Raw genomic sequence first — 23,172 nt, 5'->3', positions numbered from 1 at the left:
AGATGACGAGCATCCTGTAATTATTGTAATAAGAATTTACCACGCCTATGCCAATGCACTGCTGACTAAAGACCCCCAGCCCACGTGTCGTCGGTATTGTTTGACCGTACTTGACATGCACATAGAGACATCTTGCCATTCCGGAATAAGTGTGTGCCAATGTGCACCAATGAGACCCAATAATAGAGTACTGTTTTGAAATACATCTGTACTGCATTTACCACACAAGATGTACTGCCTGTGCAGCTAATGTATGTAAACAAAACAATAAGAGCACCTACGAACCGTTGTGACAATACTGCACCCCTTGGTGTGTGATAGCTGACTACAGCACTGTATATATACATAATCATGAGCTGTCCATTCCACTGCTGGATGAGTATTATCCAATACCACTGTATAGGGATACACAATGGAGACAGAAGAGTGTAAGTGCACTACATACAGTACCCGTGTGTGTGTGGCCTCTGCGTGCGTTGAATTTAAAGTTCATGCCATTTAAATAATAAATGGTATAGGTCTCCGTGAATGGGAGACTGCCAGTCAAGTTGAGCCGTGTGTAAGGAGGGAGGCAGCACGTAGAAAAATGCTTTTGATTAAAGACACTTCAAATGGCACTGCGAGTGGTCAAGTCTCCTGTTTCCAGGGTTAAGCTGTGGCTCGCAGCAGATAGACAGACAGACGTGCATGCTCCTGTTAGGTAGGAGAAGGGAGGATGGGGTGGGGAAAATGTAAGGAGTCGGTGAGTGACGAGACTTGAGTATAATTTGACTTGGCTGTCCTTGCAGAAGTCCGGAAGCCCTCCGAGCCAAAACAAGTCGTACGGTGAGCCAGAATTCCACACCACCCCCAGCAACAACCACCCCAACACCATCTTTTGTGTTACATTGAAGATGAACGCGGGTGCTGATGTGTTGCTGCACTCGGCACAAAAGCTGCTGCGCATTCAATCAAGCGGAATACAGTTCATGTATACATTTTTATTGATTTGAAAAAATATATATACTCAAGAATTGTGCTGTGTGTTTGTAAACAGTGGTGTGAACATTTAACGGTGGTGAGAATACGAGGCGAGGCTGAAACACTGCGCTCGCTGTTGGGTCCCAGGGAAGCGCGTTGCTTTCCACCAGCCCGTGTTACACACAATGCACCAGCCTGTGCACTCTCAACATGACGTTCATGAGGCTCACTGATGCATCGTCGTCATCCTCATCAAGCCATGATCAATCCACTGCTGGATACGAAGGTCTCCCCAGCCATATTTCCATGCCTGTCATACCCTTATCAGTGCCCTACCTTATTACAAACCAATTCAGACCTTATTGGTCACCCCGTGAACCCTATAAATCTCAACGTTCATCCTACAAAGTCCCATCACAAGGGAGAAACACAAACAAATATACAACACATTTTTTGGCCGGATTGAAACGGCTGTACGCCGTGCGGACCTGAAAACTCAATTTCCCTGTGTAAGAATACGAATAAACAGTATAGGGTTGACAGGTACATCTTTCTCTCACGAGCCTGCCAAGGTAATGATCCACCGGTTGATTTCTGATCTCATTTGCTGCATCTCCCCCGTGGCTGTCCTCCCGGACGCGTTACCATTTTCTTGGCTGCCACTCTTGTCATTTATTCTTGACTCCTCGGTTATGCTTTTGATTAAAGACACTTCGAATGCAGCTTCTGGCCATCTGGCCATTTGGAATCTTCGGTTGAAATGCGCATTACATCCGCAAATTATCAACATGATTATTATTTACCCTTCTCGCGAGGTGTCCTGCCCCAAGCACAATTACTTTTTTGTAACAGTTCGTATGATGTCATTATTTTATGTATTCCCTACTTTCAAACACTGTTCACTGTGTGAATATCTGCGGCTCCAATTCTACCGGCGTTGAATAGGTCACAATGAGTGCACGTCATTTGCTCCACCCCAACAGTTGAAGGAGAACGTCATAATCGCGACTCCTTGGCAACGCAGGCTGTTGTTGAAACATCACATCCCGGTGATTGTTAAAATTAAAAAGCAGTACCGTCGTTATTTGCCCATACTTCACCACGCCGTGGCCTCAGATTGGGGAAGGCGGGCAGCATAGGACAGAAGCACAGTACCACAACAATGGATTTTGGTCACTGGTGGTATGTAGCCTCCAATCAAAATCACTTTAGCCACATTGCAGGAACAGAGAAATTACACCAACTTCATTTGCGTATGTTTTAATGATTGCATTTCAGTTATTTGTATTTACGGTATACTGTAATTTTAAATTATTGTGGTTTTCATTGACATACATTAAACACATCACGGTATATTTGTGTTTCTCTGGCCAAAAATTGTGCGAGCTGCTAAGCTATTTTTGTTCTCCATAGTATGGAAATTACTCTCTGTCTGCAAAGCTGCATGTGACACGGAGACGGGACAGCAGCTGTTCTGCAGGCGGGAGCAAGAACGACACCTTGAGCAATGGGGCCAATTTCACAGCACCACAGCAAAACATGCGTTTCCAATGTGCTGTACTTTACTTCGATATTAATATCCTGTTACCATGAGTATAGCGAGAGGTGGCGCAGTAATTTTTCGCACATGAACCCTGTGACCTGGCTTACATACTCTGCCACGGCTAGCATCAGTGGAGTTGTGATATATTAACTGGTGGGTGTTGGACTCCATATTCACCATCTCACACTGACCAGCATGGTAAAGTATGGTAAAAAAAATGCACATAACTGACATGGCGTGGAGTGGCCTTCATCCAGCAGTGGATTGGCAAAGGCATGTATATAATGATAATAATGATAACAACCATTATTTGTATTTGAAGTGTTTACATTTGTATATAAATGTGTTTTTTGAAGCTACCACGAGAATAAAATAATAGACTGAGATTAATTAAGTGTGCCGCACCTCCGATGAGCACGCTTGGATACATAAGGTGGGAAATAATTTCAACATAGTACATACATCATGCTTATAATGAACCTCCTTACAGAGGTTCATTTTAAGTAAATGTTTGCCAAATTATTTCACAATTATTACTTTGGACTCACAAGAGCGTCTCTTGGCATATGCTGGACGGTGGCATTTGTGCAATGGCATTATGAATGGTCCGTTACCCTTACCAGGTAAAGAGACCATTAAGATAAGTCTCTCTTGCTCGGAACACTTGGATTAATGTACAAAAGATGCTGAATAATTATACGAACATTGTAGTCGTCTGCTTTTGTATGGTTGATGTAGATGCAGATCAACAACTACAATTTCACATGCAGGTGGTCAAGCCAGACAACTGCGTCAGGAGCAAGCAGATTGTATCATTGTGATGTCTACTTCGTATTTGTGGATCGGGCATTGAATCGTTATATGTTGTATGGCCTGTTCTGAATGGCCACAGTTGCACACTGGTGCAAAATCAATACTGAGTGTATAAGGTCACAATATGAACATTTAAACCTAAAGTGCATATTTGAACATGTACGATCCTTAATTTAAAAATACTTCATAACATGTGATGTGTTGAAAGAAAGTATTTATAAAGCCTCCGCCAAACCCAAAATAATCATTACTTTATCTGATCTAATGAAGGATTGGTTGTTGCAATCAGAAAGTTGTGTGAACGCATCCTCAGTTACCACCTCAAGTTTTGACAAACTGTTAGTGATTTACCTTGTCACTGAATATCCCATACTGCTGGTGTCATGTTGTAACAACATGATGGATGTCTGAAATTATATGCAACTCTATACAATGCAGACAACAATAAACAACGTCGTGTTTTCTACCGCAGTGTTTAAAATACCGTACACTGTCTATAATAGCATTTGGATTAGTACAGTGTCTAAATGCAACCACATCTCAAGACACTGTACAGAATAATGGGATCTGGGTATCCTGCAGAAAGTAGGCATGTTGATTAATTACGTTTATACGTGGAAAGTTACAGCCAGATTCAAAGAGGGAGGTCTTGAACCTCGATTCGAACAGGGGTGGGTAGTCAAGAGCACCAATAGCAGAGGGGAGTTTCAGGCTATGTGGGTAGCGCAGGGGATAGAGCGACCTCCCAGGGGCGAATCCACGGAGGATCTTGAAGATGGTGAATGCAGCCTTGTATTTGATCCAGGAATGGATTTGGAGCCAGCAGGGAGATTATCGAGCCGATGTTGGGGGCCTTTTGGCAGGCGAGAGTTGCCGATTCTACCAGCAGCATTACTGTAGTGCATTGTAACCTTGTGAACCTACTGTAGAAACATTTTTGTTGATCCACAAGACGAACAAAATACGGTTTCGTGTTTATTTTGGCAAAAAAAATCATGCCAGGCATGGTAATTATTTGACCATACTTCGCAATTCCAAGCAAGGGTTGATAAATTGAGAGTCCCAGTATTGGTTCGTGTCACTTGTTACTGATTGACCCGTGGGAATGAATCAAACTCAGGCCACGAATTTCATAGCGTACTTTGTTATCCACTACACCACCTGTTCACACCAATTATAATTCCGCCTAATAATACTGTAATGATATTTATTTACCAAGAAAAGTCCTTTATTTCCCGGAAAAGTCTCAAGCCTTTTTTTGTGAGGGTCTTATATTGGGATATTTGTCCAACACCCTTCAAATGTGTTATGCATTTACAGAGGAACAGAGAAACACACATAGACACAGCAGACTCAGTGACAGAGACACATATATAATACATTCCTAGTTTTCATACATCACTCTGCCGTGGTAGATTAAATATCTCTAGTTTTTATTCAACCTTGTATTCATTGTGTATGTTCTCTGAAAATTCTACCTTTGCAAGCAAGCAACAAAGCTGTGAAATTTCTCATAAATTTTTGGGTGACAGATGCTAATATTCTAGAACAATAGTAGTTGGTGGGGAAATTTATCAAACCACCATTATTATAACAAATTGAGGCCCAGTGCATGCTGCAAAAGTGATGGCTATGGCATGATAGACTTAAAAGCTCTGCTCAAATGCACTTGATCTCCGTCAGGTGTGTCCATTAATGCTGCGCTGTAATGCATGTGGTGTGTTCTGGAGATGACTTATCCCCCACTTTAAAAACAAAGAAAATCCTCTCAATAAATATTACTATAATTTGGGGATGTTGCCATAGTGTAATGGTTATTCCACTTCATTTCCCTCACCTCTGGCCACCCAACAGTATAAGCTCTTATTTAACCAGGTAAGGCCCAGAAGCGACCTGGGCACAAATGATAGCTCAACGAAATGCCTGATCATGTGGAAATTAATTGCAGCCAAATACACTAAACGAAGGAGGCAAGATTAGAGCAATACACTCCGCTCCTCCTGATGCACATGTTTTTAAATGTGGAGGGAAAAAACCAGAGGACCCAGATACAAATCCATGCGACCACGTGAAGAGAGACATGCAAACTTCAAATATACAGCTGTCACTGGTTGTCGATTGGCAGGTCACGTACCTCTTCTGTGACATTTGGCCAGCATTGAAGAGTAGGCCAATCACATACTCGTAGAGGGCCTTCCGTCAGCAGTGGCGTGAGCAAACACTGGTAAGGCTGCACGTTTACCTCTAACTATAATTCACATGCTCAATAAAAAAAATATATTCCCCTCTAATATTACCCTTCCAGTAAACCTGTTGACAAAATTCCCACGAAATCAAACCCCACCACATGCAAAGGTAGTGAAATGTTAACTACCTCGCCTGATATACAGGAGATTGCAGATTCGATCCCGACCCTGATGCCTGTATATTTGGAGTTTGTATGTTCTCCCCGTGGTCGTGTGGATCTTTCTCCGGTTCCTCCGGGGTTTCCCTTCACATTTAGGAATCAACATCATGTGTTTATAGTATTTGGCTGCTATAAATCTACACATAAGCCATTTCGTTGGGATAACATTTGTGGCCAGGTTGCTTATGAAAAAGAGTTTTTAGCTCAGTGGGCCTTAACCTGGCAATTTGTTTTTATAGTTTAGTTTTGTAAAGCCTCGGTGCTGACATTAAAGGCCTGCTCGCCTCACATGTTAAACGGTGCTCCGGGTAATGCTGTGACTCACAAAAAGTCTAGGATGGAGATGACTCAGCTCGTCTTCCCTAATGAATCGATAACTTGAGTACCATTTTGTGGGAAATCATTTTGTGGAGTAGTGGTGCAGTGGTTCACGCACTGCGCTGTCACTCCAGCACGGTGAGTTTGTTTCCCAGCCATGGCTGGCATTAAGTGGCTCGTGAGATCTGAGACGTTTCGGGGCTTGCACCCCACTCAGTTCACTCGCCCGCACTGACCAGCGGATACAATTTTGTTCGGTGGATTAACAGCCGTATTAGTGGATGAACGGCTGTATTTGTTGATGTTCTACGAATAGACTGACACGTGCATGCCATGGTAATTTGTAATACAAAACCATTCCCCGATGGGAGATGATTCCCAACCCCATTATTTGTTTCTCTGAGCAGGCAGAAGTTTGACTCGATTTGTGTTAAAATACCTCACGGGATTTTCATTCACAAGAGTCACCACGTACGACGTGGCCTTTACAAGAAAGCCACTCAATGTTTTGTTTTGTTAACCGACCACCGACACACCGGAGGTGTTCGCTCAGGAACACTCCCACGCACGTGGAACTGCCCACACCCTATGACGTCACACGCCCATGGCGTGGTCGACTTACAACCCCGTGCGCGCGATGACGTCACGAGCGTGGCCGTAACGTGGGCGGTGACGTCAGGCGCTGTAAAAACGCCTTGCGTGGTGACGTCACGCACCGCGTGTTGACGTCAGGCGCAACGCCCCCTTCCCCCCGGCGAGCGCCGTACAAACATCCCCCTTTTGCGTGACGACGTCACATCCGCACGCAAGGCGTTCATCGGGGCGTGACGTCACTACGCAAGGCGTTCATCGGGGCGTGACGTCACCACGCAAGGCGTTCATCGGGGCGTGACGTCACCACGCAAGGGCGCTCAACCGCCCCTCCTCTACTCGCTGCGCCCTTCGGAAAGATGACGCGCGGCCGCCGCGGCGAAAGCGACGGCGTTTGACGCCGTGCGTGGTGACGTCACGCCGGCGTGGTGACGTCACCGCGCCGGCCGAACCCCCCACGCGCCGATGTAAATATTTAGATCGCGGCGGGCGGACGGACGGACGCATTAGCGCAGGCGGCGTCAGCTCACGAGGCCTTGCCGCCCAATTAACATCGTATTCGTTCAAGTATTCGGTTGGCGGTGGTCGATTTGTGCTCGCTGTTGTCATGTCGGTGGAGATGGACGAGTTGAGGCACCAGGTGATGATCAACCAGTTCGTGTTGACCGCTGGCTGCGCCGCGGACCAGGCGAAGCAGCTGCTGCAGGCGGCGCATTGGCAATTCGAGGTGAACACGACATACACGACGACACGTAAATAATGACAACTGAGTCATGACTACAAGGGTTACAATAATAAGGCATAGCGACGTCGAGATTTGGAACGGTACGGATAGCAACATCGATGTTAACTTGCGAATAAGATGAACGCCAAACGACATTAATACATCGGCAATGACTAATGGTAATGACATTATAGGCAATACAATTTGGTCGTCAAGCAATACAAATAACGGCATCGACAGTTTAAACAGGAATAACGAATACAATAAATATAACTAATGATATTAATAATTATATGAGTAACAAAAACAACAGAAATAATAAGAGCATAACTATAACGGAATACAGTACGTAAGTATAAACAACAACAATCGCTTATAAACACAAACAACACCAGCGGCAGAAACGTAATACACAAACAAAACTCGCGTAAACAAAACACAGACCGAGCAGTACGTACACAACAATACATACAAGACACCAACAAACACAGCTGCAACAATAACAGCACAAAGTCAACGTAACATACCGACACACAAACAACAACAACAACCATAACACATTACACGCATGAGAACACGCGTAACAATAGCAAACATTCAACACACACACGTAACAATAACAACAACAACCCATAACAACACACTACAATCGCAAGCATGAGAACACACGTATCACGAGCAAACATCCAACACACACGTAACAACAACAACGACGACACTGACACGACAGCAATGGAAGCGGTGGAGGATAACAACAACAACAGCAGCGACCATGTTAGAAAGCCTCGTGCTGCCGGAGGAGCCTGAGCGCTTAACATGGCGACCCGCCTCGTTGAGCCCCCCTCCTCCTCCTCTGCCACTGTCTCCCTATCCTCCTCCCCCCACCACCACCACGACCCTCGCCGTGTCTGTCTATTCATTTGTCTCTCTGTCCCTTGGTTGTCCATGTCTGGCTGTCTGCTCACTTTGTCCACGTGTCAAAGTCCCATTGGTTTTTCGGTTCCCATTATTTCTCAGCTGTCTCGTGTCCCGTTCGTGTCTGTCTCCTACCTGTTTCACACCCCCCCCCCCCCCCCCATGTGTATATGTATGCCTGTCTTACTGCGTCTCTGTATGCCTGTCTTACTGCGTCTCTGTATGCCTGTCTTACTGCGTCTCTGTATGCCTGTCTTACTGCGTCTCTGTATGCCTGTCTTACTGCGTCTCTGTATGCCTGTCTTACTGCGTCTCTGTATGCCTGTCTTACTGCGTCTCTGTATGCCTGTCTTACTGCGTCTCTGTATGCCTGTCTTACTGCGTCTCTGTATGCCTGTCTTACTGCTCTCTGTATGCCTGTCTTACTGCGTCTCTGTATGGCCTGTCTTACTGGCGTCTCTGTATGCCTGTCTTACTGCGTCTCTGTATGCCTGTCTTACTGCGTCTCTGTATGCCTGTCTTACTGTGTCTCTGTATGCCTGTCTTACTGTGTCTCTGTATGCCTGTATTACTGTGTCTCTGTATGCCTGTCTTACTGTGTCTCTGTATGCCTGTCTTACTGTGTCTATGTATGCCTGTCTTACTGCTGTCTCTATATGCCTGTCTTACTGTGTCCTCTATGTCTGTCTTACTGTGTCTCTGTATGCCTGTCTTACTGTGTCTTGCGTCTCTGTATGCCTGTCTTACTGCGTCTCTGTATGCCTGTCTTACTGTGTCTCTGTATGCCTGTCTTACTGTGTCTCTGTATGCCTGTCTTACTGTGTCTCTGTATGCCTGTCTTACTGTGTCTCTGTATGCCTGTCTTACTGCGTCTCTGTATGCCTGTCTTACTGTGTTTCTGTATGCCTGTCTTACTGTGTTTCTGTATGCCTGTCTTACTGTGTCTCTGTATGCCTGTCTTACTGTGTCTCTGTATGCCTGTCTTACTGTGTCTCTGTATGCCTGTCTTACTGTGTCTCTGTATGCCTGTCTTACTGTGTCTCTGTATGCCTGTCTTACTGTGTCTCTGTATGCCTGTCTTACTGTGTCTCTGTATGCCTGTCTTACTGTGTCTCTGTATGCCTGTCTTACTGCGTCTCTGTATGCCTGTCTTACTGCGTCTCTGTATGCCTGTCTTACTGCGTCTCTGTATGCCTGTCTTACTGCGTCTCTGTATGCCTGTCTTACTGCGTCTCTGTATGCCTGTCTTACTGTGTCTCTGTATGCCTGTCTTACTGTGTCTCTGTATGCCTGTCTTACTGTGTCTCTGTCTTACTGCGTCTCTATATGCCTGTCTTACTGTGTCTCTATGTCTGTCTTACTGTGTCTCTATGTCTGTCTTACTGTGTCTCTGTATGCCTGTCTTACTGTGTCTCTGTATGCCTGTCTTACTGTGTCTCTGTATACCTGTCTTACTGTGTCTATGCCTGTCTTACTGTGTCTCTATGCCTGTCTTACTGTGTCTCTATGTCTGTCTTACTGCGTCTCTGTATGCCTGTCTTACTGCGTCTCTGTATGCCTGTCTTACTGTGTCTCACCTTTCTGCCTTGGCTGCGGCCTGCCGATCATCACTGCACAAGTGTCCACCTGTCCCTGACCATCTCCTTACCCGTTCCCCATTTGACACCGACACATCTAAAAGTGTCCCCCTCTCTGTCTCGCTTTCATCGTATTCCTTGTCTCGCCATTTTCCCCTTTTACGTGTTATCTTCATGTGTCTATTATAATGTTTCCCGTCTCGACCCTGTGTCTCTAACCTATCTCCCAGTTTTCTCCCTGTCTCATCCGTCGTCTTGCATTCTCTTTCTCCGACTCGCCGTTCCCTCCTGGTCCGTCTCCTCTTGCCTCTTCTCTCCCCAACGTATGTCTTCTTTTGTTTTTATCCCCCAGACTGCACTGAGTACGTTTTTTCAAGACGGGAATATGCCCCAAAGTCATCAGTACCACCAGATGGTGAGTATCTGCCACATGACCCCAGCGTTCACTATGCCATGACCCCAAGCCACCCTGTCCATCGGCTGAACTGCAGACGATGCTATAATGGTCACTGCGGTACATGTACTTGTCACTGGCGTAGCTTGGTTAGTGTGGACCCTGGTGCCAGTATTGAAATTGGGCCTTCCCCTGTCATCTCTCTGGTCTGACGCCTGGGTCCGTGGGCCCGGATGTGCAGTTGCAGGCCCTGCAAATCCACTGGTACAAGTGTTTGCCGTAGGTGATGATGCATGAGTTCTGATTGCGCTTGGCTTTTGCCGACGTGGTCACGATGCTGTCGCTGGAGATGTTTAAAGTGGGTCACGTGCTCACATTGTTTTTCTGCCGGGATCTAGCGGCACACTGGTTGTTAACACCAGTTGTGGAGCAGTCTGCATATGCTGCAAACACTGCTGAGAAATGAGGGATATTACAACTCTTTGTCAACTGCAACCATGGTGACCAGGTAAAAATGAAAGTACCAACCATGTTTGAACATTTTCACCTTTGTGTGAAACTATGGGTTAAGCAGGAGTTGAGTTCCATGCATACAGGGGTAGTTTGACCATACTTTGTCACGGTGGTCATTGCGGGTTGGTGAAGGGGCCAGGGCAGGGGGAGAGACACCAGGACCGTGTTCAGATGTCATTCGCTGGAGAATCGAACTCGAGCATCGGATTAGTGGATATACAACTATGTATATACAACATTATGTTGTCTATATTGTGATGATTACAATGCCACTACGACAATTCGGCATCCATAACCTAACTAATCTGCAATGTGGCCTTGAATATATATAGCATCCATGTTTGTAAAGCGGTTATGTAGTGTTACAGTGCTTTACGTAAGCATTGTGTTTGACCGAGAATTTGCACTTGAAATTGGAAAGACGCTGACCTTGCCATTCATTCAACTTGCGTTGTATATATTTTTTTATTTTAATTATTGCGCAGTGCATATGGACTTCATTAAAGCAGCAGTTGCTGCTGTCACTAACGTAATGCCGTCCGGGGCTTTTCTTTGTTTTACCCAGTTGCACTTTCTTAGGTTTTATTTCTACATTAACAACAGCACTTAACTAACATAGCACAGCACGGGAAAACAATTTCTAACCGAGGCCTTTATGAGTTGCTACACTGTGTACATTGACGTAGGAATTCAAGATAGCATTGATTTTGTCTGCGCGTTTTCGTGGAATTGAGGTACATTCAGTACCCTTGGCTCGCCAGATCGAGGAAGTGATAATACCCGTGGCACGTGTCATCCCTGGACGTGTCGTCCGAACAAAAATGGCCGTGGGAAATTGCACGGCTGACATGAATGACTTTTTTATACACTGCTGTGATTCACGCATGGTGTTTAGGTATCAGAAGCTTAGAACTTACTGACCATCGGCATCGTGGAAATGTTTTTATCGGCAGGGGTGGGGTGGGGGGTCATAGACTGCCCGTGAATACACAATTACATGTATGCTTACCGGGTAAGGTTAGTCAATAAGTAGCATCAATGTTAATGGTTGACAGATTGACAGATCTTTCACGAAAATAGCACTGGTTGTTTACACTGCTGCAGGGTGATACGAGTTGTTTGACATGAAAATTACATTTATTAGAACGTTTATGTGGGATGTGTGCATGTGAGAGGGATTCTGTTGGAATCCTGCATGGCTGCGTTGTTATGACTGGAGGGTTTTCTCAGACTGGGAGGATTTGAATGGAAACACCACACCCATTGCCTGGCATGGCTTTCCCAAGCATAACATGATCACACAGGCGTGTTTAACAAATACTGTAGCATGTGTTTGTCAATGTATACACAGCTTTCAAAGTTTTCTGGTTAAGCTTTTGTTTGTGAGACATCTGATTATATTAAGACTTGGTAGTACCTATCCTACCTTTGTTTAACGTGTGTTTATTATTCTTTCCTACGTGTCATGTCCTCTTTCAAAGATGTCGGCGATCATAGCCTTCCATTTAGCTCTCGTGGAATTAAAGAATTACTATTATTTGTTAATATGATTGTAATTCAAGTGGTATCCTATTTCAACATTTGTGTGGGCAAAAATTATTTAATTATATATAAACCAAAGCGCGTTGCATCATTAGCTGATTAAACACTAAACAATGAAGTGTTTGTACACACAGCTGTGATCCTGCCATACCGTGCTTCTGTTACAGCTACGATTTGTGTAATCTTGTGCTGTGCTTGGAAAACTCGTTGATGACACTTGGTTCTGGCTCCACACCCAAGGTTTCTAAATATGGTTCTGGTTTTAAGACTGTCTTAATAGCACACATAAGGTTGCTTAATATGGAGCTGTTTGAAGATATGTGTTATTGGCACATGCATGTGTGTGTGTGTAAACCTGATCTGGATCCATCGTCTTAGGCTTCCAGTGTACTTTTCATGCAACAAGATCACATGGGTGGAAGGGATGTGAGTGGAATTGTGAGTGATGGGTGCAGCGTCACTGTTTCCAAAGAATGTTGCTGACATATTCTTTGTTTGGTGTTGTAGCAGTACAGCGTTCTGGATTTAATGGCGTTTAGAAGAATAACTATTTGCTTAGAAATACAATGAATGATGGTAATCCAAAATGGAAATCTAAAAGATTGTGTAATTTACATTACACAAAACAGGACAAACATCCAGTTTGGGAGAAGTGATGTTCAGGTTTTTAAGGTAAAGGCTTCTCTAACCCAATGTTCTCTTATTAGATGACATTGACATCAACATTAAATAACTACTGCAGAACTAAACTTTCAAACGCTCCCACATTTTATTTTGCTTTCTAGTAATTCAGTTAGAGAAAGCGTTAAAATCCACACATGTTATAAAGTTATGCTTGTGAATTAACTGCTCTGTAAATATCACAAACTCCTATCCCTCTTTAATTTGTACTTCTGTTAGGATGAAAGGTGGAGACAATATTTTACCAGAATGGTTAATTTTTAAATGTTGCATTCTATGCTTGTTCAGTTCAATTCACCATGTAAACATTTAACTTATTCCATGAGAGCTGAGCTCTCGTTGCTATTGTTCTTCGATATATATGGATGAGTTGAAAAGAATAATAGATCAATGTTACAATGAAGACTAAAGGTAGATTCTGATTGGCAAGCCATACTTAAGTTTTCAGGAGTATGTTCGCCAAAATCTTGACATCTTGTTTCACCAATGCAAGTAACTTGTGTACATAAGTTTCTGAAACTGTAGCACGTTATCTGCATATAATGGTGTATAGCTGCCAAGTATTGTCTTATAGCAGTTCGACTGAAAATAATATTGCATATAGTATTCGAAAAAGAAGCGGTATACAATGTTTTTTTTATGTTGTAAGCCATAGCAAGGCATCCGGGTTCGCTGAAAATAATATATCCCGTCTTAGGAAGAACACAATGTAATGTATATATTTTAATCAAGAGCATTACTGGCAAAGTGAGATGTGAGTCACCTTAGTGTATTTAAGTTTATTACGCATGGGAGATGTGATTTACTAATTTATTTGAAGAAATTACTTGTATTTAACACCACTTGCAGGAATAACCAGGTATCTTCCACTCAGCTCCTGCCTTTTGTTTAGCTAATGTACCACACATTTTGCACTTCGATATTTCTAAAATTCACTTACAAAGCTAATGACTTAAAAATGTTACATGATTCTTAATATTTCTATATTCAGTTCTTTATTCAGTGCTACATATAAATAACGTTTTTGTACAAATTATACCCTGAGCTGTACAGGATAGATTTTAATCACCACAATGTGTCAGTTAACACTTGTTATTGTACTGTAGTACATACAGTACTTGGTATTCCAGATACGTTTGAGTGCCTTTTGAATTAAGTAATTGCAGGTAAAATTATATTGTATATATAACATATAAGTTTTGCTTCTGCTGTCTATGACATTGTCTAGTTGAAAAGGAAGTCGGGGTGTAGTGGTGGTGGTGCATTGGTTAGCGCACTGCACTGAACCGATCGCCTTCAGTTTGATTCTCAGCCATGGTGAACATCGGTGATGAGTGGTATCTAAACTGATTCGGTGTGAAAATTCCCACGGGAGGCCTTCATCCAGAAGTGGATTGACAAAAGGCTGGAAATGTTTATTAATCTCAAAAGTTCATTGTTTATTTTTAGTTGGACTCCCACTTATGTAAATTGTATTGTTAACCAGCTCAGGACACATCTTGCAAACTGTGTCGGTGCCATGTAAAATCAGCATGAGTATAGCCAGCCGCACGAGATTCATGAGACATAAGCTGGAGTGCTCATGGGAAGAGGGGTGGGGTGAGTCGTTGGGAGGAGGAGGCATGGGAGACACGAGGAGTGGGGGGACGGCTGGGAGAAGGGGTGAGGCGTTGGTAGGAGGACATGGCGTGATGACATTTCGGGTTTATGTCCCCTCCCTCCGCCATCCCCCACTCCCTGAAGAGAGGCCAGCCCTCTTTATCTGGCCACTTTCCCATTGCATTAATTTACTACTATAATGAGCCAAGAATGTCTGTGTGTCCCGCGCGTGACGTCACTCCACGTCGGCCCGCCCCCTCATTAATAATCATGAGCAGGGGACGTCACTCCACATGGGGGGGGGGGGGGCGAGGCACCTCCCACCACCTCGGCGTCAACTTACAACCCTGACTACAAAGGCAGAACCCTCACGTCACGCGATCTCCATAACGCTTTTGAGACATAGAAGTAAAAAGGACGTCATGATGAACAAGGGATTATAACCTTTAAATGAAATAAGTCTGTCACTGCGGCCTAGTTATTATTATACACGTCTAGCTTTACCTGGCTTCGCCCGAGATTTGGATTCTTGTCTTGGATTAATACACGGCCTACGCGGAGGATGGGGAGAGATGCGTGACGTCAGCAGGCACACTGAGTAACGCTGCCGCATGCGGGTGACATCACAGATGTGACGTCACCGTTCACTTGCCGTGCAAAATATGAATGCATTATTGCGCCCCCCCCCCCCCCCCCAAATACAAAAGTCTATTTTTATATATTTTGCATTGTGTACAGTCTGGAAGCTACCCACATGCCAAATTTCAAGTTTCTAACATTTTGGGAAGTATGCTAAACATTTTGAACAGACACATTCACAAATTTCCCTTTCATATTATTATACACGATTTTACTACAGGATATATGTGTTTAGTTCATTGTCCTTCCCCCGCACCTCCGATTAGCACGGTTGGCTACGTACGGTGAGAAAGAATTTCAACATAATAAGTATAGTTTTTTGTTAACGAAGCAGCATCTTTTTACATGTACAGACCTGAAAATATCTTTTTGTCATAATTAAGAGTGGCATTTTGTTTCTTAACCACAATCTCATAACTTGAGCAGGGTTGGTCGCCTGTGCTTATTAACATTACTCTGGGCTCTCAGTAAGCGATCACAACTTTTCAGTTTAAGATGTACGTTGTACAACATACAGGGTTGGAGCAGTGGTTTGTGCCTTGCGCGATAAACCTGGGCACTGAGCTCGATTGTCAAGCTTTTGAATGATAGATACCTGAATTGCGCCTGGTTCCCCCTTCCTTCACAAACCAGCATTGGCTCGTGCCGTGAAGCATTGTCAAACACATTTTTATGGTGACATGGCATGGGGAGGGAGGCCTTCATGTGTCAGTGTGATTAAAACGAGTGTTTCAATGTGTTTACTTATTATACAGCATAGTTAAGTAGTTCGTAAAACCCCCACAACCCGCTAGATGTGGGGAGGATTACATCTAGCAGTGGATTAACAAAGGGGTTGTACAAGTCCTATGCAGTACAGTATATATAGAAAGACAATTTTGGAAAAGATCGTGTCCATGATCTGTGCAAACAAGGCAGGTTTATCTACAGTTAATACCATCAGACAGCACCAAGTATACCGGGTTGTACTGTAGTTCTTAACAAAATGCCCCTTAATTAGAGTATAAATCTTAAACTCATACAGAATTAACTAAATGTTCTAAAGCCCCTCCCAGATCCGAACCAATTGCATAAGCAGGCAGCTTAGTTCTGTAAGTAGAGTACTGTCATTACAGGGGGTGTTATCCAAGGAGTACCATTTGTCAACATATGGGGAGGATTACATAATTAATATGCAGTTTGAATGTTGCCAGGTAAACATTTTAATAATGTGAAATGTTTTACACGTGCGATTATCGTTAAACAGCATAACATCTAATAAGGAATAATTGAGACAACATCCTGTGTTTTTACTGGGAGCTGGTTTTTCTTAGGGTAGTATTCGTAATATGAGATGCAAGTATTCAGTGTTAGCAAGTGAGACGGCAATGGTGGTAACATTGTCTCCTGAAGAATGGCACACTGTGAAATGCTGTCCTCCCCTATGGCAGTCAAGTTTGAACTCCAGCTCGTGTTTGATCTTGTAATCTGAAGTGCAGTGCACGTTTACGATAAAATGTTCTTGCATCTTACGCCGAGTTTCATTTTCAAACGGCATTTGCGGTTATTGATGATTATGTAAATATGAATTGCTGGTTATGGATCTCGTGATAGGAGGGATTTGCCATGCAGTGAAATGTATGGGTTGTTTCATGGTCGATGGAACTGAACACAAACTAATTTGACACGTTTTAGGCATCTCTATTGTGGTGCGTGCATTGGAAGCGAGGAATAATTATTTAATTTTCATGTTGTACAGTATAGTGTAACCCTAAGGTAGGGTGGTAGTCTTGATAACCAGCTACGAAAATTTGTGACATTTACACCATCGCACCTAGGTTACTTTACAAATGTTATTCACATTTAAAACATGCCACGCAGAGATGTCAGGCTTTGGATATTACGGCAAAGCACGTGGTCTGACCATGAAATGAACATGACATCTGTAATTTACCGATAACCTAATTCAATAACTAATGACAATCAGGAACATACAATGGAGTTGATTGTTTATAACCATAGCCTACCGTGACAACATTTGTCGCAAAAATATTGATATTTGGTTGAATTACACGTATAGTATTAGTTATGTTTTAATAATAACAAGTTTTGGTATTTAGATGATGCACAGTAGAAAACAATTACACATTTGCTTTTGTACAAGCTATATATTTAGTATTTCAGGATATTACTCTCTCTCTCTACACTGGTTTGGATTTAAACTATGAATATGACTGACCAATAATTTAGCCCATTGCATCATATCGTTAAACTGCTGTCTGGACATTAATTAAGCCCTTGCAAATAATTTATTTGATTTGGTTCCAAAATGGTTCGTGATTTTTTTTGCAGTCCTCGATGGAAAAAATAACGTTTTTCACGTGCAAATATTTTTGTTAACGTAAATTGGCGAATGCACATTTTTGGATTGACAAAAGAAATACTAGTTTGCCTCATCGCCAATACAGCGGGATGAAATTGAAAAAGGAAATAAACTTTTAAAGAAAGGAACCTTTTTTTGCACGTGACTTTCAGAGAATGAAATGTTTAGTCGCAAACAAAGCCACTTGATTTTGAGTCGGGTCGGATCCATGTTCTTTTAATAGCGTTGCCTGACGAAAAGAACATTTAGTTTCTGTTACATTTTGAAAGTGCAATGTTTTCATTTCAACTCGAGGGTGGGTGCAATCAACGGTGCTATTATTGGAAGCGGTAACAGCATTTTTGTAAAACGATATGCGTTAAGTACTGTAAAGTCACACGCTGCAGTAATGTTCTTGCTATCACATGACCTGCTCAAGCATGCCAGTGTAGTGCATAGCTAACAGACCGAAAAGCATCTGAGTTGCTGCACATAGTGCATGCACACTGTATGGCTGTATTGAGAGCATTCCGTTGCTGAATGTTTGGCCACTAGCCATACAATAAGGGTCCTCTGTTTTTATTGTTTTGTTCCTACACTTAGAAAGCAGACTGATTATTGTTTGAAAAGTTTTAGTGATCAACATATTGTGCTCCATGTAAAAAAAACACAAACATTTCATTTCCTTCAATTTTAAATTGAGGCTTTTTATGAATTGAGTAAGGACATATTGACCAGAACATCCAAAGTACTGTCGACTACTGCAGAACCAGCAATAATAAAAATGCGCTTACCAATGTGTGAATTTCCAACAGTTATATGTAAGGCTTGATAAGATCAGGTATGCATCACAAGTTCTTAACATTTGGGAAACTTGTTTCTGCATTAGATTTCACTGGTTTCACAAGGTTGTGCGAAGAAGAGTATGTTTACATGAAAACATTTTCATAACCAAAAAAATACTTTATGCTTTATGAGAAGACTCACAACAAATATGTGACGTTACATAAAATAAATAGTTTAAAATCACAAAAAGCCATATTATTTGAACCGGACGCTTGTGAATTTTAAATGTGAAGAGCGGTGTGCTGCCAGGCATCTTTTTTTATCCTGAGTGGTTAGAAGTTGTTGTACTGTGCCAGCTTATATAAATAGCCAGGGTCTGTTTACATGAAATTTAATTCCATATTCACGTTCAGAATAGAGCTGTGCTGAACAAAAAAATTACTTGCAAATAATGGTACTGGGACGATTTTTGGCACAACTTTTTTTTCTCATGAAAAGTCAAATAAGGTCATGATTTGTGCCACCGATTAAATTAGTTTTAAACTGTCTTTCATTTACATCAGAACATTTCCAAATAAGCTTGATTTTTGAAAGTTATAAAATAATGATACGTTTCACTTACATTTAATGAAATATTGTTATTTTCTTGCCACCACACATATCTTCTGTAAGATAAATACATTTAACCTGTAAATGTGTTATAAACTTTTATGCCATATTTTTATGTGTGTGCATTTTAGTGTCAAGTCAGCAGTGGTTGTCCAATGGAAAATCTGGCCCCCACCATACAAATGTGGACTTTTCACTGGTTTAGGACTGCCAATGGAGATGATCACTCTTAATGCTTGTTTACGTTTGGGAACAAACGTTTATAATAATGATGTTACAATTGCATTCTGGTTTGTGGTTAAAAACTAATGACAGGAATTCAACGTTTGCATATGAACGGTTCATTATAAGAAAAAAGTAATATACAATATGAACCTCTTGCTTATGATAGATAGCATATCTTTCTGAGCAATTATGTTCTCATGAAGTGGTCTTTTATAATTAGTCTATCACAACATATAACACTTGTGTGTTGGGTCATTTCTTTTCATTTCCTTCCCTGTCTTATAATTCTTTGGAACAGATGGGCACCCCAGCCAACACACCAGCAACGCCGCCAAATTTTCCCGATGCGCTGGCCATGTTTTCGCGACTCAGGACATCGGAAGCCCTCCAGGGTGGCAGCCCCGCTGCCATGGCCACCTCGCCGCCAGCCTTTGGCAGCTGTGGCGGCTACAGCAACTACGGTCAGCTATGGGCCGCGTCAGCCTCTTCCCCACCCAGCATGGGCGCTCGTGTCCCGATGTCTGGTGGCACCGTGGCAGCTACAGCAGCGATGTCTCCTCCCCTCATGCTCCATCCCAGGATGCAACCTGGAGCACCTGCACAAATGCACTACCAGCAACCGCAAGCAAACCACGTGCCAGAGGCAGAGAGATGACTTTCAGCACCAAAGGACAACTTTTAGACCTTGTGCATTCAAGATTAATTTTGCATTGTAATGGGACGGTTATTGAAACGTGAAGAAAGCTTGGCTTAAAACTTTCATTGTTGATTTCCCTCTTTATTTGGAATTGCAGCGTTTTGGAAGGCCGCAAAATTACAGAATGGTTTGTCTTGTTTTAGTGCTGTGGTGAAGTAGTTAATTATGGTGTTCATGATATTGGGTTTGCAGCAAGCCTGTGTGGTATAATTGCATACTTCATTTTGTGAAACACATTTTGATCAGGGAAATGTTTAGCTGTCTGGTGTAAATGTGCGTCAGCTCATAACTTCGCTTTTTGGTAACGTGGTTTAAACCTCCCATTAAGCTAAATAATGAGAAACATTTTTTCAAAATGTATGCTGCATCTTTGATATACTTTAGGCTTTTGTAAAAAAATTATGGGATTTTAAACAAAAAGCATGAGAGTGCAATGTTTAAAAATGAAATTTAGCAAAGGTCGTAACTGCACTTATGTGAATAAAATCCGTTTAATAATTGCATAGGAATAGTTATTGGTTTATCATTAGAGTTATCTTGTTTTTATACGTTTTGGAGGAAACTCGATTAACTTTAAGTATAACAAGTCTTTTATTCTCAGTTTTCATACAAGGAAAATTCAGTTCTTATCAGTATTCCTCAGTGCTGTCAGTGTTTCTTCATAGCTGACAAGGTGGTTAGTCACATTTACATTATATTTAAAATGTAATTTAAAAAACATATCTGAATTTAAATATTTTTTTCTTTCTTTAAATGCGAAGGTATGACAACAAAGTATGATATTTGCCATTATGAAATTGCTATTAACTTGGACCTTTTAAAAATCTACAATTGAGATTACTCAATTACTTATAAAATAAAATTGTGATTTCATTGGCAAGGTGATATTAAATGCTGTAGAATTAAATGTTGTAACTAACATTGGGGAAAGAACCTTTATATGATGCAAACATCGCCGATCGTTAGAACCGTCGACGAGCTCTTTTATAATGATGATTTTACATTGATATTGAAACACTGGTCAGCACACTGATAACCAGCAATAGCATTGCAACACCTATTGCCATCAAAACGTCACATTTTCATTTGTTTGTCAGGAAACATTTTTAAATGCATGCCATGGTTTGGCAATGTAGCACATTGTTAATATATTGTCATTTGAGTACGGTGGTTTTTAATAATACACTTTATGTGCGAAAAAATGAAAATAGCATTCATTGTTTTGGCTGTATTTGTACATCCTTTCACCTACATAGTTTTGTTAAACTTTTTTCCATACATAAATCGTCCTTTCTTTTGGTCAGTCTTTTGTATTAAAGTTTTCTACCTGCTTTTATGGCCACAGGGCCAGCCGTGGTTTTCTTAGAGAGGAAGGCAGGCTTTGAACTTGTTTGTGTTTTTCTTTCATAAAGCACAGTTAAGACCCGCATAATAGCACTCCAGATAAAGTCACCAGCTAATTGTCATAAAATGTGACAATAAGGCATCTTAATCATGTTGGTTTAATGCCTTTTAATGTCATCTCCGTGAAATCACCTCTGCATATTGTGATGCAATTTTGGAGACTCAAGTAGCATATTACGCGGGTTCCAAAGTGGCCTACTTATTTCATGGAAATAGTTACTAATGTATCGCTTGTAGTGACCGATTTATGATGTGTGTTCCTCGTGCTTGTCGTGCATCGTCACAAACGTTTGGGAGCGCTGCATTCAGAGATTAGCGCATGGCTTGTGTGAAAAATAAAATTCTTAGTTATTTTTCACTTGGTGTGGTGGTTTTGTGAGATTTCTCGAATCTAGTCATTTAAAGATAAAACATATAAGTCCAGTTTCATGTTTCTGTGGTGGCATTTTGGTTTAAGATAATGTAAATGCATGTATGTTGAACTTATTTTCGCACCGTATGTAGCCTATCTTGCTAATGTGAAGTAATGTACACCTGCACCTATTGCGACTGATGTCAACAACATTCTGACGAAGCCTGACTCGAGTAAGCCGGAATTCAGGTTAAGCCGAATTTAGCTGGTCTCGGGAAACGGTAGGATACAGCATGAGCTAATGCCTCTCTTGTTTAGGAAATACTATATGAACGTATTGGCGGTATACCTGTGCTCAGTATAAAATGCACATTTTTCGCAATAATTCTTTGTTTTATTTGTTTTCCTGCGATTCGCAACCCTTGTCAGAAAATCTTGCGTCAAAATCAGTTCACATGATGTCGAAGCAGTCGGAAGACTCACGTTATGAGCAGCTTAACATGAAGCGTCACGGTCTGTTGCCGTACAGCACCCAGCTTGATGACGATTGGCTCCGTGTTTTTACTCGTGTCAGATTTCAATCGTGCCCTAAACGTGGTGGGATGGTTAGGGTAAGGTCAGGGTTAGATAAATACGAGCACTGACTTTTCATGAATAATTTGGTTCTTCATGAGATATTTATATATTGTCCTCATTTATCGTTGATATCACAAAAGCCCTAGAGACCCCAACACTCTGCTTGTCGTACTATCCATCGGCGGTTCAAGACGACGACGACGACAATGAAGATGGTGCTCCAGTCCCACCTAAGGCTCGCAAGAAAGCTGCTGTTGCCCCAGGGGCTCGAACCTCCTTGTCGGCCCAAAAAAATCAAGTGCCCCGGGCCCAATGAACGGTCAATATTAGCATTTTTTTTTATAGTCTCAGCCGAATGAAATAACCCTTCGGATCGCGCCAAACTATGTGACAGTGTCAATTAAAGACTGATCACAGATTTGTTGACTAAAATTTTTATTTCAGACGTGTATTACGTGTGTCATGCTGCACCGGTGTACCGCCAATACGTCCATATTCACTTATTTTGATTAGGGGTGTTCAACTTTTCCCCTGACAATTGTAATTCACGTACAGCAGATATAACTGATGTGCATTTGTGTACTCGCATTTCATAAGCTCTCTAAAGCATGCACTTAACTATCGTGTAGAATTTGGTGAACCTGTGCCCTTGGATGGGCACTTGACCTTTCCTGTAGTGCTCTGGTTTTCCACATTGTTTTTTATTTAAAAGTTTAACCTTCAGCCTTCCACATCGAGTGATGGTAAACTGTGCAGTACACGTGACCGAATTGGTTTTCTTAAAATGTAAGTATTAAGTTAGTAAATAATTAGTTACTCGGGTATTAAATGTTATTTAAATATGTTCCAGGTTAATTACGTTATAAATGTCACGTCGCTGTAGCAAGCATGAATAAGTGAATTATTTGCAGTATGTCGGGCAACCCCCCGAAATCGGAAAGCCTCTTCCCCACACCCTTACCACCA

At 42.1% G+C, this 23,172-nt stretch overlaps 1 protein-coding gene across 1 annotated transcript; it reads left to right on the top strand.

Annotated features, from left to right (window-relative positions):
- Positions 1-7,100: 7,100 nt before the first annotated feature.
- LOC133347721 (UBA-like domain-containing protein 2) lies at positions 7,101-21,636 on the top strand. Its single transcript, XM_061560239.1, has 3 exons — positions 7,101-7,359; positions 10,201-10,263; positions 19,476-21,636. Exons 1-3 carry the CDS (start codon positions 7,240-7,242, stop codon positions 19,830-19,832), a joined length of 540 nt encoding a protein of 179 aa, XP_061416223.1. The 5' UTR covers positions 7,101-7,239; the 3' UTR covers positions 19,833-21,636.
- The last annotated feature ends 1,536 nt before the right edge of the window (positions 21,637-23,172 follow it).

Source organism: Lethenteron reissneri, chromosome 26 (assembly GCF_015708825.2).
Source record: "Lethenteron reissneri isolate LAM-NWPU_2019-01 chromosome 26, ASM1570882v1, whole genome shotgun sequence".
NCBI classification, from domain to species: Eukaryota; Metazoa; Chordata; class Hyperoartia; order Petromyzontiformes; family Petromyzontidae; genus Lethenteron; species Lethenteron reissneri.
Note: the sequence above shows the minus strand (reverse complement) of the source record. Positions and strands in the feature narration are given on the sequence as shown.

Bases quoted from the DNA above. Each gene is read 5' to 3' on its own strand.
- LOC133347721 (XM_061560239.1), top strand. From the start codon at position 7,240: ATGTCGGTGGAGATGGACGAGTTGAGGCACCAGGTGATGATCAACCAG. The intron at 7,360-10,200 runs GTGAACACGACA...TTTATCCCCCAG, and splicing joins CGGCGCATTGGCAATTCGAG to ACTGCACTGAGTACGTTTTT. The intron at 10,264-19,475 runs GTGAGTATCTGC...TCTTTGGAACAG, and splicing joins GTCATCAGTACCACCAGATG to ATGGGCACCCCAGCCAACAC.